This window comes from Heterodontus francisci, chromosome 8 (genome assembly GCF_036365525.1).
Source record: "Heterodontus francisci isolate sHetFra1 chromosome 8, sHetFra1.hap1, whole genome shotgun sequence".
NCBI classification, from domain to species: domain Eukaryota; kingdom Metazoa; phylum Chordata; class Chondrichthyes; order Heterodontiformes; family Heterodontidae; genus Heterodontus; species Heterodontus francisci.
Genome location: NC_090378.1, coordinates 77,482,270 through 77,495,064, shown reverse-complemented (window position 1 = coordinate 77,495,064; position 12,795 = coordinate 77,482,270). Strand labels below are relative to the sequence as shown.

Below are 12,795 nucleotides of genomic sequence, written 5' to 3'. Positions count from 1 at the left end.
CTTTCAAAAAAACTTCCCAAAATTATTTACTGGTCTAGGAAAACTGAAGACCAAATGTAGTATTATTTTGCAAAAAGATGCTAAACCTGTACGTCTTTTCATGCCTAGGAAGATATCACATCCACTAATGAAGCAAGTCTGACATCAGTTAGAAGAAATGATCAGGATAGGAGTCATTTCTCCTGTCACTGAACCTACAGAGTGGTGTTCAGGAATGATTCCAGTTACTAAACCTGTGAGTAATCTTCGCATTTGTGTAGATTTAACTCAATAAGGCTGTGGAAAGAGAAGTTTATCCGATATCCTCAATGGACAAAAGCTTGGCAAAGTTATCCAAAGTACCATGTTCGCAAAGCTTGACACGAATAGTGGCTTTTGGCAAGTTCCATTGGGTAAGAAGTCAATATTATTGACTATCTTCATTACTCTGTTTGGAAAATTTTGTTTTGATCATTTACCATTCAGTATAACATCAGCACTGGAGATATTCCAAAGAGCTATGTCGAACAGTCTACAGGGCCTTAAAGGAGTAATATGCCATATGGACGACATCTTAGTCCATTGAAGAACATGACCTGAGGGTGAGAGCAGTTTTGAATCGTCTATAAGATGAAGGCCTAACACTTAATGAAAAGTGTGAGTTTTCAAAAACGTCTGTTCATTTTTTAGGACACACTGTCAGTAGCAACGGCATAATGGCAGACCCGCAAAATACGAGAGCCATTAGTGAATTCCCACTTCCTACTTCTATCCAGGATCTTCAACGATTCCTTGGAATGGTCAATCAGTTATCAAAATGTTTACCCAAACTAGCGCAAGTTACTGAGCCTTTACGACAACTATTAAGGAAAGCTGAAGCCTGGTGTTGGGATGCAAATCAGGAGCAGGCATTTCAAAGGATCAAGGAGATGCTGATTTCTCCAGATATCTTCGCGCATTATAACCCTTCACTGCCAACCACAATTGCAGCAGATGCCTCAACTACAGGGATAGGGACAGTCCTTTTCCAAGAACAGCCAGATGAATGTCAAAGACTGGTTTATTATGTGTCACGAGCATTGTCTGAGACTGAGACAAGGTACACCTTCATAGAGAAAGAAACTCTTGCAGTTGCATGGGCTTGTAATAAGTTCTCAGATTATATTATCAGTTTAAAGGTTGTCATAGAGACAGACCACAAACTCCTAGTTTCCTTGAAAAAGAAGAAAAGATGAAAAAGAACTCGCTAGGATGCCTCTGAGAATCCAGAGATTCCAGTTGAGGCTAATGAGGTTCATGTACGAATCAGTATACGTACAGGGCAAACAACAAACAACAGCAGATGCATTGTCCAGAGCTACTGTCGACCATCCTACTCAACAGGATGTTAACTTTATTAATGAAATTGAGTCATATTCTCAGTTCACTGCATCACAATGGCCGGCAAGTTCAAAAAAGCGCTAAGAAATTCGTCATGTTCAGATGCAAGATGAAGAATGCATCTATATCCGCCAATATTGCAAGGAAGGCTGGCCACAGCACATCCCAGTGGTAAGAGGATGAAAATCTTCTTTGAACACAGAAGGCACTTTACTATTGTGGATGATTTGCTGGTATATGACGTGAGACTGGTGATTTCAGAGACACTCCGGGTATCCACCTTGGAGAAAATACACCAGGGCCACTTGGGTTTAGTGCACATTGAAGTAAATAAATATGATCTGATAGCTATTATGGAGACATTGCTGTAGGACGACAAGGATTGGGTCCTGAATATTGAGGGGTATATGACATTCAAGAAGAATAGGAAGCTCGGTAAAGGTGGAGGGGTAGCACTGTTAATCAAGGATGGCATTGGTGCAATAGTTGGGGATGACCTTGGTTCAGGAGATCAGGATATAGAATCGGTTTGGGTGGAGATGCGAAATACTCGAGGAAAGAAGTCACTAGTGGGGGTGGTCTACTGGCCACCTAACAGTCATCACAATGTAGGACCAAGTATACAAGAAGAAATATTGGGTGCTTGTGATAAAGGGACTCAATAATCATGGGTGATTTTAATCTACATATAAACTGGAAAAATCAGATTGGCAATAGGAGCCTGGATGGTGAGTTCATAGAATGCTTTCAAGACAGTTTCTTAGAGCAGTACGTTCTGGAACCAAGCAGAGAACAAGTTATATTAGACTTGGTATTGTGCAATCTGACAGGATTAATTAATGACCTCAGAATAAAGGCACCTCTAGGTAGCAGCGACCACAATATGATTGAATTTTACATCCAGTTTGAAATAGAGAAGTAAAAACAAGAAATGCTGGAATCACTCAGCAGGTCTGGCAGCATCTGTGAAAAGAGAAGCAGAGTTAACGTTTCGGGTCAGTGACCCTTCTTCGGAACTGACAAATATTAGAAAAGTCACAGGTTATAAGCAAGTGAGGTGGGGGTGGGGCAAGAGATAACAAAGGAGGTCTAGATTGGACCAGGCCACATAGCTGACCAAAAGGTCACGGAGCAAAGGCAAACAATATGTTAATGGTGAGTTGAAAGACAAAGCATTAGTACAGATTAGGTATTAATACACTGAATATTGAACAGCAGCAAGTGCAAACCTGAAAAAAAACAGTGGGTAAGCAAACTGAACAAACTAAGATGAAATGAAATAAATGCAACAAAAAAAATTGTAAAAAATGTAAAAAAGAATGTAAAAAAAAGGAAGAAAAAATAACTAAAAATGAAAGTAAAATGGGGGGCTGTCATGCTCTGAAATTATTGAACTCAATGTTCAGTCCGGCAGGCTGTAGTGTGCCTAATCGGTAGATGAGATGCTGTTCCTCGAGCTTGCGTTGATGTTCACTGGAACACTGCAGCAATCCCAGGACAGAGATGTGAGCATGAGAGCAGGGGGGAGTGTTGAAATGGCAAGCAACCGGAAGCTCAGGGTCCTGCTTGCAGACTGAGCGGAGATGTTCCGCAAAGCGGTCACCCAGTCTGCGCTTGGTCTCCCCAATGTAGAGGAGACCACACTGTGAGCAGCGAATACAGTATACTACATTGAAAGAAGTACAAGTAAATCACTGCTTCACCTGAAAGGAGTGTTTGGGGCCTGGGATAGTGAGGAGAGAGGAGGTAAATGGGCAGGTATTACACCTCCTGCGATTGCAGGGGAAGGTGCCATGGGACGGGGACGAGGTGGTGGGGGTAATGGAGAAGTGGACCAGGGTGTCGCGGAGGGAACGATCCCTTCGGAATGCTGACAGGGGAAGGGAGGGGAAGATGCGACTGGTAGTGGCATCACGCTGGAGGTGGCGGAAATGGCGGAGGATGATCCTTTGGATATGGAGGCTGATGGGGTGAAAAGTGAGGACAAGAGGAACCCTGTCACGGTTCTGGGAGGGAGGGGAAGGCGTGAGGGTAGAGGTGCGGGGAATGGGCCGGACACGGTTGAGGGCCCTGGCAACCACAGTGGGGGGAAATCCTCGGTTGAGGAAAAAGGAGGTCATATCAGAAGCACCGTCATGGAAGGTAGCATCATCAGAGCAGATGCGTCGGAGACGGAGAAACTGGGAGAATGGAATGGAGTCCTTACAGGAGGTAGGGTGTGAAGAAGTGTAGTCGAGGTAGCTGTGGGAGTCGGTGGGCTTATAATGGATATTAGTAGACAACCTATCCCCAGAGATGGAGACAGAGAAGTCGAGGAAGGGAAGGGAAGTGTCAGAGATGGACCATGTAAAGGTGAGAGAAGGGTGGAAATTGGAAGCAAAGTTGATAAAGTTTTCCAGTTCGGGGCGGGAGCAGGAAACGGCACCGATACAGTCATTTTGCTTTTATTGAAATAGAGAAGAGTAGGTCTAAGACTAGTATTTTAAACTTAAATAAGGGCAACTATGTGGGCATGAAAGTTGATCTAGTTGAGGTGAACTGGGTTACTCGGCTAGGAAATAGATCAATAGAGAAGCAGTGGCAGACATTTAAGGAGATATTTCAGAATACTCAGAATAAGTATATTCCTACTATAAAGAAAAATTCTATGGGGAGGACCCACCATTTGTGGTTAACTAAAGAAGTTAAGGAAAGCATCAAACTTATGGAAAAAGCATATAATTGCACAAAGATGAGTGGCAGGTCAGATGATTGGTCAGAATATAAAGAACAGCAGCGAATGACTCAAAGGTTAATAAGGAGAAAGAAATTAGAGTATGAGAGGAAGCTAGATAGAAATGTACAAACAGGTAGCAAGAGTTTCTACAGGTATTTAAAAAGGGAAAGAGTAAGTAAAGTGAGTGTTGGTCCTCTAGAAAGTGAGAATGGGGAGTTAATAGTAGAAAATAAGGAAATGACAGATGAAATGAATAAATATTTTGCTTCTGTCTTCGCCATAGAGGATACAAAAACCATTCCAGTAATAGCTGTAAATCAGGAGGAGGAAGGAAGAGAGGAACTTGGTAAAATTACAATCATCAGGGAAGCGGTACATAGCAAATTGATGTAGCTGCGGGATGTCAAGTCCCCGGGTCCTGATGGGCTTCATCCTAGGGTCTTAAAAACGGTGGCTAAAGAGGTAATAGCTGCATATTCCCTACCACATCCCCACCTTCCCTCAATTCTCCTACCACCTACCTACACAGGGGCAATTTACAATGGCCAATTTACCTATCAACCTGCAAGTCTTTGGCTGTGGAAGGAAACCAGAGCACCCGGCAGAAACCCACACAGTCACAGAAACAACTTGCGAACTCCACACAGGCAGTGCCCAGAACCGAACCCGGGTCGCTGAAGCTGTGAGGCTGCGATGCTAACCACTGTGCCACCCTAACCTCTTTTCTGATTGGCAGGATGTGATGAGTGGAGTCCTCAGGGGTCTGTGCTGGGGCCTTAACTTTTTGCAATTTATATCAATGACTTAGATGAGGGGAACGATGGCATGGTAGCTAAATTTGCAGATGTCACAAAGATATGTAGGAAAATATGTTGTGAGGAGGACATAAGGAGGTTGCAGACCGATATAGATAGGCTGAGTGAGTGGGTAAAAATCTGGCAGATGGAGTATAATGTGGGAAATTGTGAAGTTGTTCACTTTGGCAGGAAGAATAAAAAAGCAGAGTATTACTTAAATGGAGAATGACTGCAGAATTCCAAGGTGCAGAGGGAGCTAAATGTTCTCGTGCATGAGTCACAAAAGGTTAGTATGAAGGTACAGCAAGTCATAAAGAAGGCTCATGGAATGCTCTCCTTTATTATGAGAAGAATTGGAAATAAAAGTAAGGATGCTATGCTTCAGTTATACAGGGCGTTGGTGAGACCGCATCTCGAATACTATGTGCAGTTTTGGTCTTATTTAAGGAAGGATGTAAATTAGGAGGTTTACTAGATTGATACCTGGAATGAGTGGGTTGTCTTATGAGGAAAGGTTGGGCAGACTGGGCTTATTTTCACTGGTGTTTAGAAGAGTGAGGGGAGACTTGATTGAAGTATATAAGATCCTGAATGGTCTTGACAAGGTGGATATGGAAAGGATGTTTCCTCTTGTGGGTGCATCCAGAACAAGGGGACACTGTTTTAAAATTAGGAGTCACCCTTTTAGGACAGAGATGGGGAGAATTTTTTTCTCTCAGAGGGTTGTGCGACTTTGGAACTCTCTGCCTCAGAAGGTGGTGGAGGCGGGGTCATTGAATATTTTTAAGGCGGAGGTAGATAGATTCTTGTTAGGCAAAGGAATCAAAGGTTATCGGGGGTAGATGGGAGTGTGGAATTCGAGACACAAACAGATCAGCCATGATCTTATTGAATGGAGGAGCAGGCTCAAGGGGCCGAATGGCCTACTTCTGGTCCTGATTTGTAGGAAATGTAGAGCACAGGCTCAGCTGTCCGTGTGGTGTCCGGGAATATCGAAAGATATAGAAGAAATGATTTCTAATTGCCAGGTATGTGCAGTGCACAGACAGGATTAGAGGGAAGCCCTTATCTCAACACAATACCCAAACAGACTGTGGGAACATCTGGCGATGGATCTATTCATGTTTAATGGAAAATCCTACCTGATTGCCATCTACTATTTTTCAAGGTAGATCGAGATCAAATGTTTGTACAAAATGACAATGGTCATTTGAGTGTTACAAGAGATCTTTGCAACACATGATATACCTGACCAGATAGTTTCTAATAATGGACCACAATTTGCAAACAACGACTTCACGCACATTGTGGAAAACTGTGGATTTGTACATCTTACAAGTTCCCCTAGATATCCACAATCTAATGAAGAAACTGAGAGAGGAGTCAGAACTATCAAAGCGCTGTTTAAAAAAAGTGATGATTTTCAAACAGCGTTCCTGAACTATAGAACTACTCCATTACTATGCGGATTAGGACCATCAGAACCGTTGATGGGAAGGAAACTTAGAACACAACTTCCAATCCTACCCAAAAAGTTACTTCCAGAGCTCGAAGTCCAGAGCTATCAGAGAAGAGTCTTACCGAAAGCAACATCATTATAATAGGAAATACCATACCAGGAACTTACCTAAGTTGATTGAAGGACAAAAGGTATGTGTACAAGACCGAGGCAGAGAAGGAGTAATCGTCCAGAGAGAATCAACAGCGATCTTATTTAGTACATACTTCAGAAGGTACTATAAGAAGAAACAGGAGAAATCTTATTCCTATTCATCAAAGACATCAATCGGTCATACATTTGGACGAATCAGATGCTGAACCTGAAATTCAGAAAACAACGGATACTACAAACCTCAATGAAGGCCGTCCAAGTCAAGAAACGAGAGTTCAGAGAAAGACTACTAATCTTCCCCGTCTGACAACTACACGATCAGGGAGAGTTGAGAAGCCTCCTGACAGATTGAATCCATGAAGTCAGAGTGTGGGGGAGATGGGGTAGTATGTAAAAATAAAAAAGTGAATGTATAAATATATATATGGATAAAGACTTGGGGGAGATGTAGTATAAGGGTCTGAAAGGGTTAATGATTGAGACAGTGTAAGGAATACCTCCCTCCATGATGATGTAAGAGATCACATGTAAGAGAGACTGCAGGGAGATGCAGCGTCGCTTCAGAAGAGTCACACAGACTGGTGTGAAAATGTACATAGTTAGAATGTAATAAAGAGTTAATGTTCACAGTACAGAAGACTCAGTAATCGCTCTAACTAGACTAACTAATTATATTAAGATGGCAGCAGACACCAAAAAATCTTTGGAAATTGTAATTGTGCAGACTAACTGAAAGGTGACAGTGTTACATACTTGTTCATGGGAGGCAAAAGGATAAGGAAATTGTAGGCTAGTTAATCTGTACTTGGTTGTGAATAAAAGTTCACACATTGGATGAAATTAGTGAACATTTAAAAAGAAGGAGCTAATCAAGGACAGTCAGCATGAATTTGTAAAGGGCAGGCATTACTTAATTAACTTATCTGAATTTTTGAAAGATATCCAATTGTGTGGGTAGAAAAAGGGAATATGGGATTACTGTAGGGTTAGTATAAATGGGTGGTTGTTGGTCAGCACAGACTTGGTGGGCCGAAGGGCCTGTTTCAGTGCTGTATCTCTAAATAAATAAATAAAAGTAATGATTGCTGTGTATGTGGCTTTTCAGAAAGTGTTTAAGTTGATGTTGTGAAAATCCAAGTGCATGGTATTAAAGGAAATATAGCAGACTGGTTAAAGATGGGTATGGTTAATTTGGTACATTTTTGGAGTTCCTGGGTGACAGGGCTGGGAATCCTTTTGTTTTCTATTTACTTAAATTATTTAGACATAGGCAATAGAAAAATGTTTTTGAAATTTGCTGCTGATACCAAATTAGAAAGCATAGGAAAATGTGAGGAAGAAGTCACAGAGCTCAGCTGACTGGGTAAATAGGTTGCAGATACAGTTCAATAAAGAGAAATGTGAAGCAGTACATTTTGGGGCAAAAGAACATAAGTATACCCTAAGTAGTAAGACTTAGTATTAATAAGTATAAACAGCAAGATTTAACAGAGAAGGAACTGAAAAATGTAGGAATGCAGGAGGTATAAAGATCTTTAGCAATGCGAGTACAGATGTAAAAAGCCACAAAAAGGCAGAAGAGATTCTTGGATTTATATAAAGGGATTTTGGATATGATGTTTTGTATATCAATGAAATGTAGATAATTTCTTAAACATTTAAAGTTTGATTCTCACAACTATTCATAACACTTGCTATTTTAGACCATCTCAACGATCCCAATTTGTGTAATAAGAAGCCTTCAGATGCTTTGACAACTCTGCAAAATGGAACTACTTATGTTTTTAGAGGTAAGCTGTTAAAAGAATTCAGAAATATAATTGCTATTTGTAATAAAATGCAGCTCAGCAAAGGGGCTACATTTTAAGCATTGAATGTTTCTCTTTAGATTCTGACAAGACTGGGTGTATTTCTAAATTTTTCTGCTTTAATTTCAGACATCATGCATATGTGGGGTTTTTTCATATAATGTGTACATATTTACAGTGGTCTAATGATATGATGCTGAATTAGCAATCTTGAGGTAATGAGTTCAAATCCCACCATAACAGGTTATACAAATGAGCTTGATAAATTTGATAATTTTTTTATTATTCATTTCATGGGATGTGGGCATCACTGGCAAGGCCAGCGTTTGTTGCCCATCCCTAATTGCCCTTGACAACTGAGTGACTTGCTAGGCCATTTCAGAGGTCAGTTAAGATTCAACCACATTGCTGTGGGTCTGGAGTCACATGGAGGCCAGACCAGGAAAGGACGGCAGATTTCCTTCCCTAAAGGGCAATAGTGAACCAGATGGGCTTTTACAACAATCAATGATAGTTTCATGGCACCATTACTGAGACTGGCTTTCAATTCCAGATTTTTATTAATTAATTGAATTTAAATTCCACCAGCTGCCATGGTGGGATTAAAACCCGTGTCTTCAAGGCATTAGCCTAGATCACTAGTTCAGTAACATTACCACTACGCCACCTTCTCCCCTAATACTCTCCCAATTTATGGGCTAGCTCAAGAAAAATAAGCATGAAAACTGCTGGATTGTTGTAAAAACCTAACTGGTTTACTAATGTTCTTCAGTGAAGAAACCTGACAGCCATATCTGTTCTGGCTGACATGTGACTCGAGAAGAAATAGAAAAATGTAAATAGAAGAACGCAATAAATATGAGCAAGAGTAGGTCATTTGGCCCCTCAAGCATGCTGTGCCATTCAATAAGATTATGGTTGATCTTCAACCTCAGTTACACCAACACACACTATCCCCAAATCCCTGGATTCCATAGTATGCAGAAATCTGTTGATCTCTGACTTGAATATACTCAACGACTCAGCATCCACAGCTCTCAGGGGTAGAGAATTCCAAAGATTCATGACCCTTTGAGTAAAGAAATTTTCTCCTCATCTCTGTCCTAAATAGCCGACTCCTTATTCTGAGACTGTGACCCCTAGTTCCAGACTCCTCAGCAAGGGGAAACATCCTCCCAGCATCTACCATGTCTAACCCTTTAAGAATTTTATATCTTTCAATGCATCTGCATGGTAACTTTTTGATTCACATACAAATACACTAGGTACAGTCTTTCATCATTTAAAAAAAAAAATCTGCTTTTGTACTTTTCCTGCCAAAGTGGAAAACTTCACATTTCTCTGCATTATATTCTATCTGCCACTTTCTTGCCCACTCACTGAAGCTCTTTGCATCCTCCTCACAGCTTACTTTCCCACCTAACTTTATATCACCAGCAAACTTGGATACTTTACACTCGATCCCCTCATCCAAGTCATTGATATAGATTATAAACAGCTGAGGCCCAAGCATTGATTCTTGCAGTATTCCACTGTTACTGCCTGCCAACCCAAAAATGTCCTGTTCATTCTACTCTGTTTTCTGTCTGTTAACCAATCTTCAATCTATGCTAATATATTACCCCCAGTCCCATGAGTCCCAATTTTGTGTAATAACCTTTTGTGCAGCACCTTATCAAATGCTTTTGGAAAATCCAAATACACTACATCCACTGGTTCCCCATTATCCATCCTAGTAGCTCAGATAATTAACAAATTTGTCAAAGATAAATCTCTGTTGATTCTGCCCAATCATATTATGCTTTCCTAAGTGCCCTGTTATCCAATCCCTAATAATAGATTCTAGCATTTTCCCTACTACATCTGTCAGACTAACTGGCTTATAGTTCAGTTTTCTTTCTCCCCCTTTTCTTGAATAGGAGGGTTACGTTTCTGACCTTCCAATCCATGGGGACAGTTCTAGAATCATGAGAGTTCTGGAAGATCAAAATCACTGCATCCACCATTTCTGTATCACCTTTTTTAAAACCCTAGGGTGTAAGCCATCTGGTCCAGAGAATTTATTGGCTTTTAGTCCCATTAATTTCTCCAGTACTATTTCTTTACGAATGTTAAATGGATCCAAGCCAAGTGGCAAAGAACAAAGCTAGGCACAGATTCTTGTCTTGATAGTCAGTTTATTCACAGAATACAGCATTACATTTCTCTACCTCCTGCTTTTCCTCCCTGTGTCCCAGCAGGCTCTCTTTATATCCACTCTAAGTCCTTAATTAAAAAATGCCCGTCATCTGTGTATTTTTAACAACATAATTAACCTATCATTAACAATGAATACTAATATCCCTAAGTTCCTCATACTGACTCGACCCTTGGTTCCTCTTACTGACAGAATCTTTTTTGTGTCTTCAATCATGAAGACAGATACAAAGTATTTGTTTAAAGTCTCTGTGATTTCCTTATTCCCCATGATAATTTCTCTACCTCTAAGGGACCCACGTTTACTCTCGCTAATCTTTTTACATAGCTTTTGAAGCTTTTACAATCTGTTTTTATGTCTCGAGCTAATTTACTCATTTTATTTTCTCTTTCTTTATCAATTTCTTGTTCATCCTTTGCTGAATTTTAAAATCCTCCCATTCCTCAAGAATACTCTTTTTGAACATTATAAACATCTTATTTTAATCTAATACTGGGCTGAATTTTATCGGTCCCTCGACACCGCGGGTCACGGCGCGGGGGCCGGTAAATTGCTGCAGGGAGAAGCTGACATTGACCCGCGACGCCGAGAAGGGCCCGCCGCATATTACCGGCAGCGGCGGGACCTCAGAGCGGCCCCCCCCCCACTGCCTGGCAGCAGGCCCTTCATCAGCATATGGAACTGAACAATTAAAGTATGCAAATAAACTTACCTGCAGGCGGCAGCCGTCCCACTCCGATATTACGGCCAACGTTCAGCCTTCGCGCGCCTTCGGAACTCCATACAGAGTTCCGGGTGAGAACCTGGTGGGGAGGAGGGAGTAATAAAATTTTCAGGGTGGGAAGGGTGAAGGAGCGGGGAAATCAATTTTTATTGGATGTGAAGATGATGGGAAGGGGTTGAAGGGCAAAAGATTGAAGGTTGGAGGGCAAAGTTCGGGTTTGGGGAAGAGCCTCCATCACCTATTTTCAAACGTCATAAAAATTCTTTACTTGTCCCTTTAAAAATTAAACTTATTTGTGTGGGCTTAAAGCCCTTTAAAAATGTCATCGGCGCCTGCGTGGTGGCACCGGACGCTGTTGCCAAGAATGCGGAGGCCGCCCCCTCTATGTCATCGGGGCAACTGCTCCACCCCCTCTATTTAAATGAGCCCCCACACGTAATATCGTGGGGGCTCAGGGACGGCGCATCCACATGGGATGCACGCCGTTCTTAGATTGCGCCACCGCGAAGTGCGGCACACTCATAAAGTTCAACCCACTATCTTTAATTTCTCTTGTTAGCCTCAGTTTGACCACTTTTCCTGTAGAGTTTTTACTCCTTAAGGGAATGTTTAATGATTGCAAATTTATGAATTAATTCTTTAAATGCTTGCTATTGCCTATATGCCACCATTATCTTTTAATCTAGTTTCAAATATCTACTTTAGCCGACTCGCACCACATAACTACATCATTTGCTTTGCTCAGATTTAAGACCCTAGTTTTAGGTTTAACTAAATCACACTCAAAAATCAATATAAAATTCTATCATATTACTATATGATTATGTTTCCCCAGAGGCTCCATTACTATGAGGTTATTAAATAACCCTGTCACATTGCACATTATTAGATCTAAAACAACCTGTTCCCTAGTTGGTTCCTTGATATACTGATCTAGAAAACTATCTGAAATGCATTCCATGAACTCACCCCCACACTATTACTGCAGATTTGGTTTGCCCAGTCTGTATGATGATTAAAGTCCCTCATGATTACTGCATTACCCTTGTTCCATGCACCTCTAATTTCCTGACTTATACTCTCCCCAACGTTACAACTACTGTTAGGGGGCATATAAACTACTTACACCAATGTTTTTACTCCCCTTGTTGCTTCTTAGCTCCACCCAAACTGATTCTACATCTTGATTTTCTAAGCCAATAGCTTCCTCGCTACTATCTTTATCCCATCCTTTATCATCAGGGCAAATCCTCCTCCTTTTCCATTTCGCCTCTCTCTCCAAAAGGTCAAGTATTCTGGAATATTTAATTCCCAACCTTGGTCACTATGCAACCACATCTCTGTAATGGCTATGAGATCAAACCCATTAATTTCTATCTGGGCTATTAATTCATCTATTCTGTTGTGAATGCTTTGTGCATTCAAATATAGTGCCTTTGGCTTTTTTTCCCCCTATTTTCTCTTATTTCACCCTAGTCACTAATGCTCCATTACCTTTGTTAAGCTCTCTGTCCCATTCTGATTACTTTGCTGATTTTTACCCAAATCACAACCCTGCTTGGCAGCCTTGACATTTTATCAT

The 12,795-nt window shown here is 41.1% G+C and overlaps 1 protein-coding gene across 1 annotated transcript in view; it reads left to right on the top strand.

Moving 5' to 3' along the window:
* Positions 1–1,230: 1,230 nt before the first annotated feature.
* Positions 1,231–12,795, top strand: part of LOC137373213 (proteoglycan 4-like) — a 28,285-nt gene continuing 16,720 nt past the window's right edge. Inside the window, exons 1-3 of the mRNA XM_068038068.1 lie at positions 1,231–1,422; positions 4,091–4,277; positions 8,188–8,274. Of these exons, the coding sequence (XP_067894169.1) occupies positions 1,231–1,422; positions 4,091–4,277; positions 8,188–8,274 (466 nt within the window). The remainder of the gene's footprint in view (positions 1,423–4,090; positions 4,278–8,187; positions 8,275–12,795) is intronic.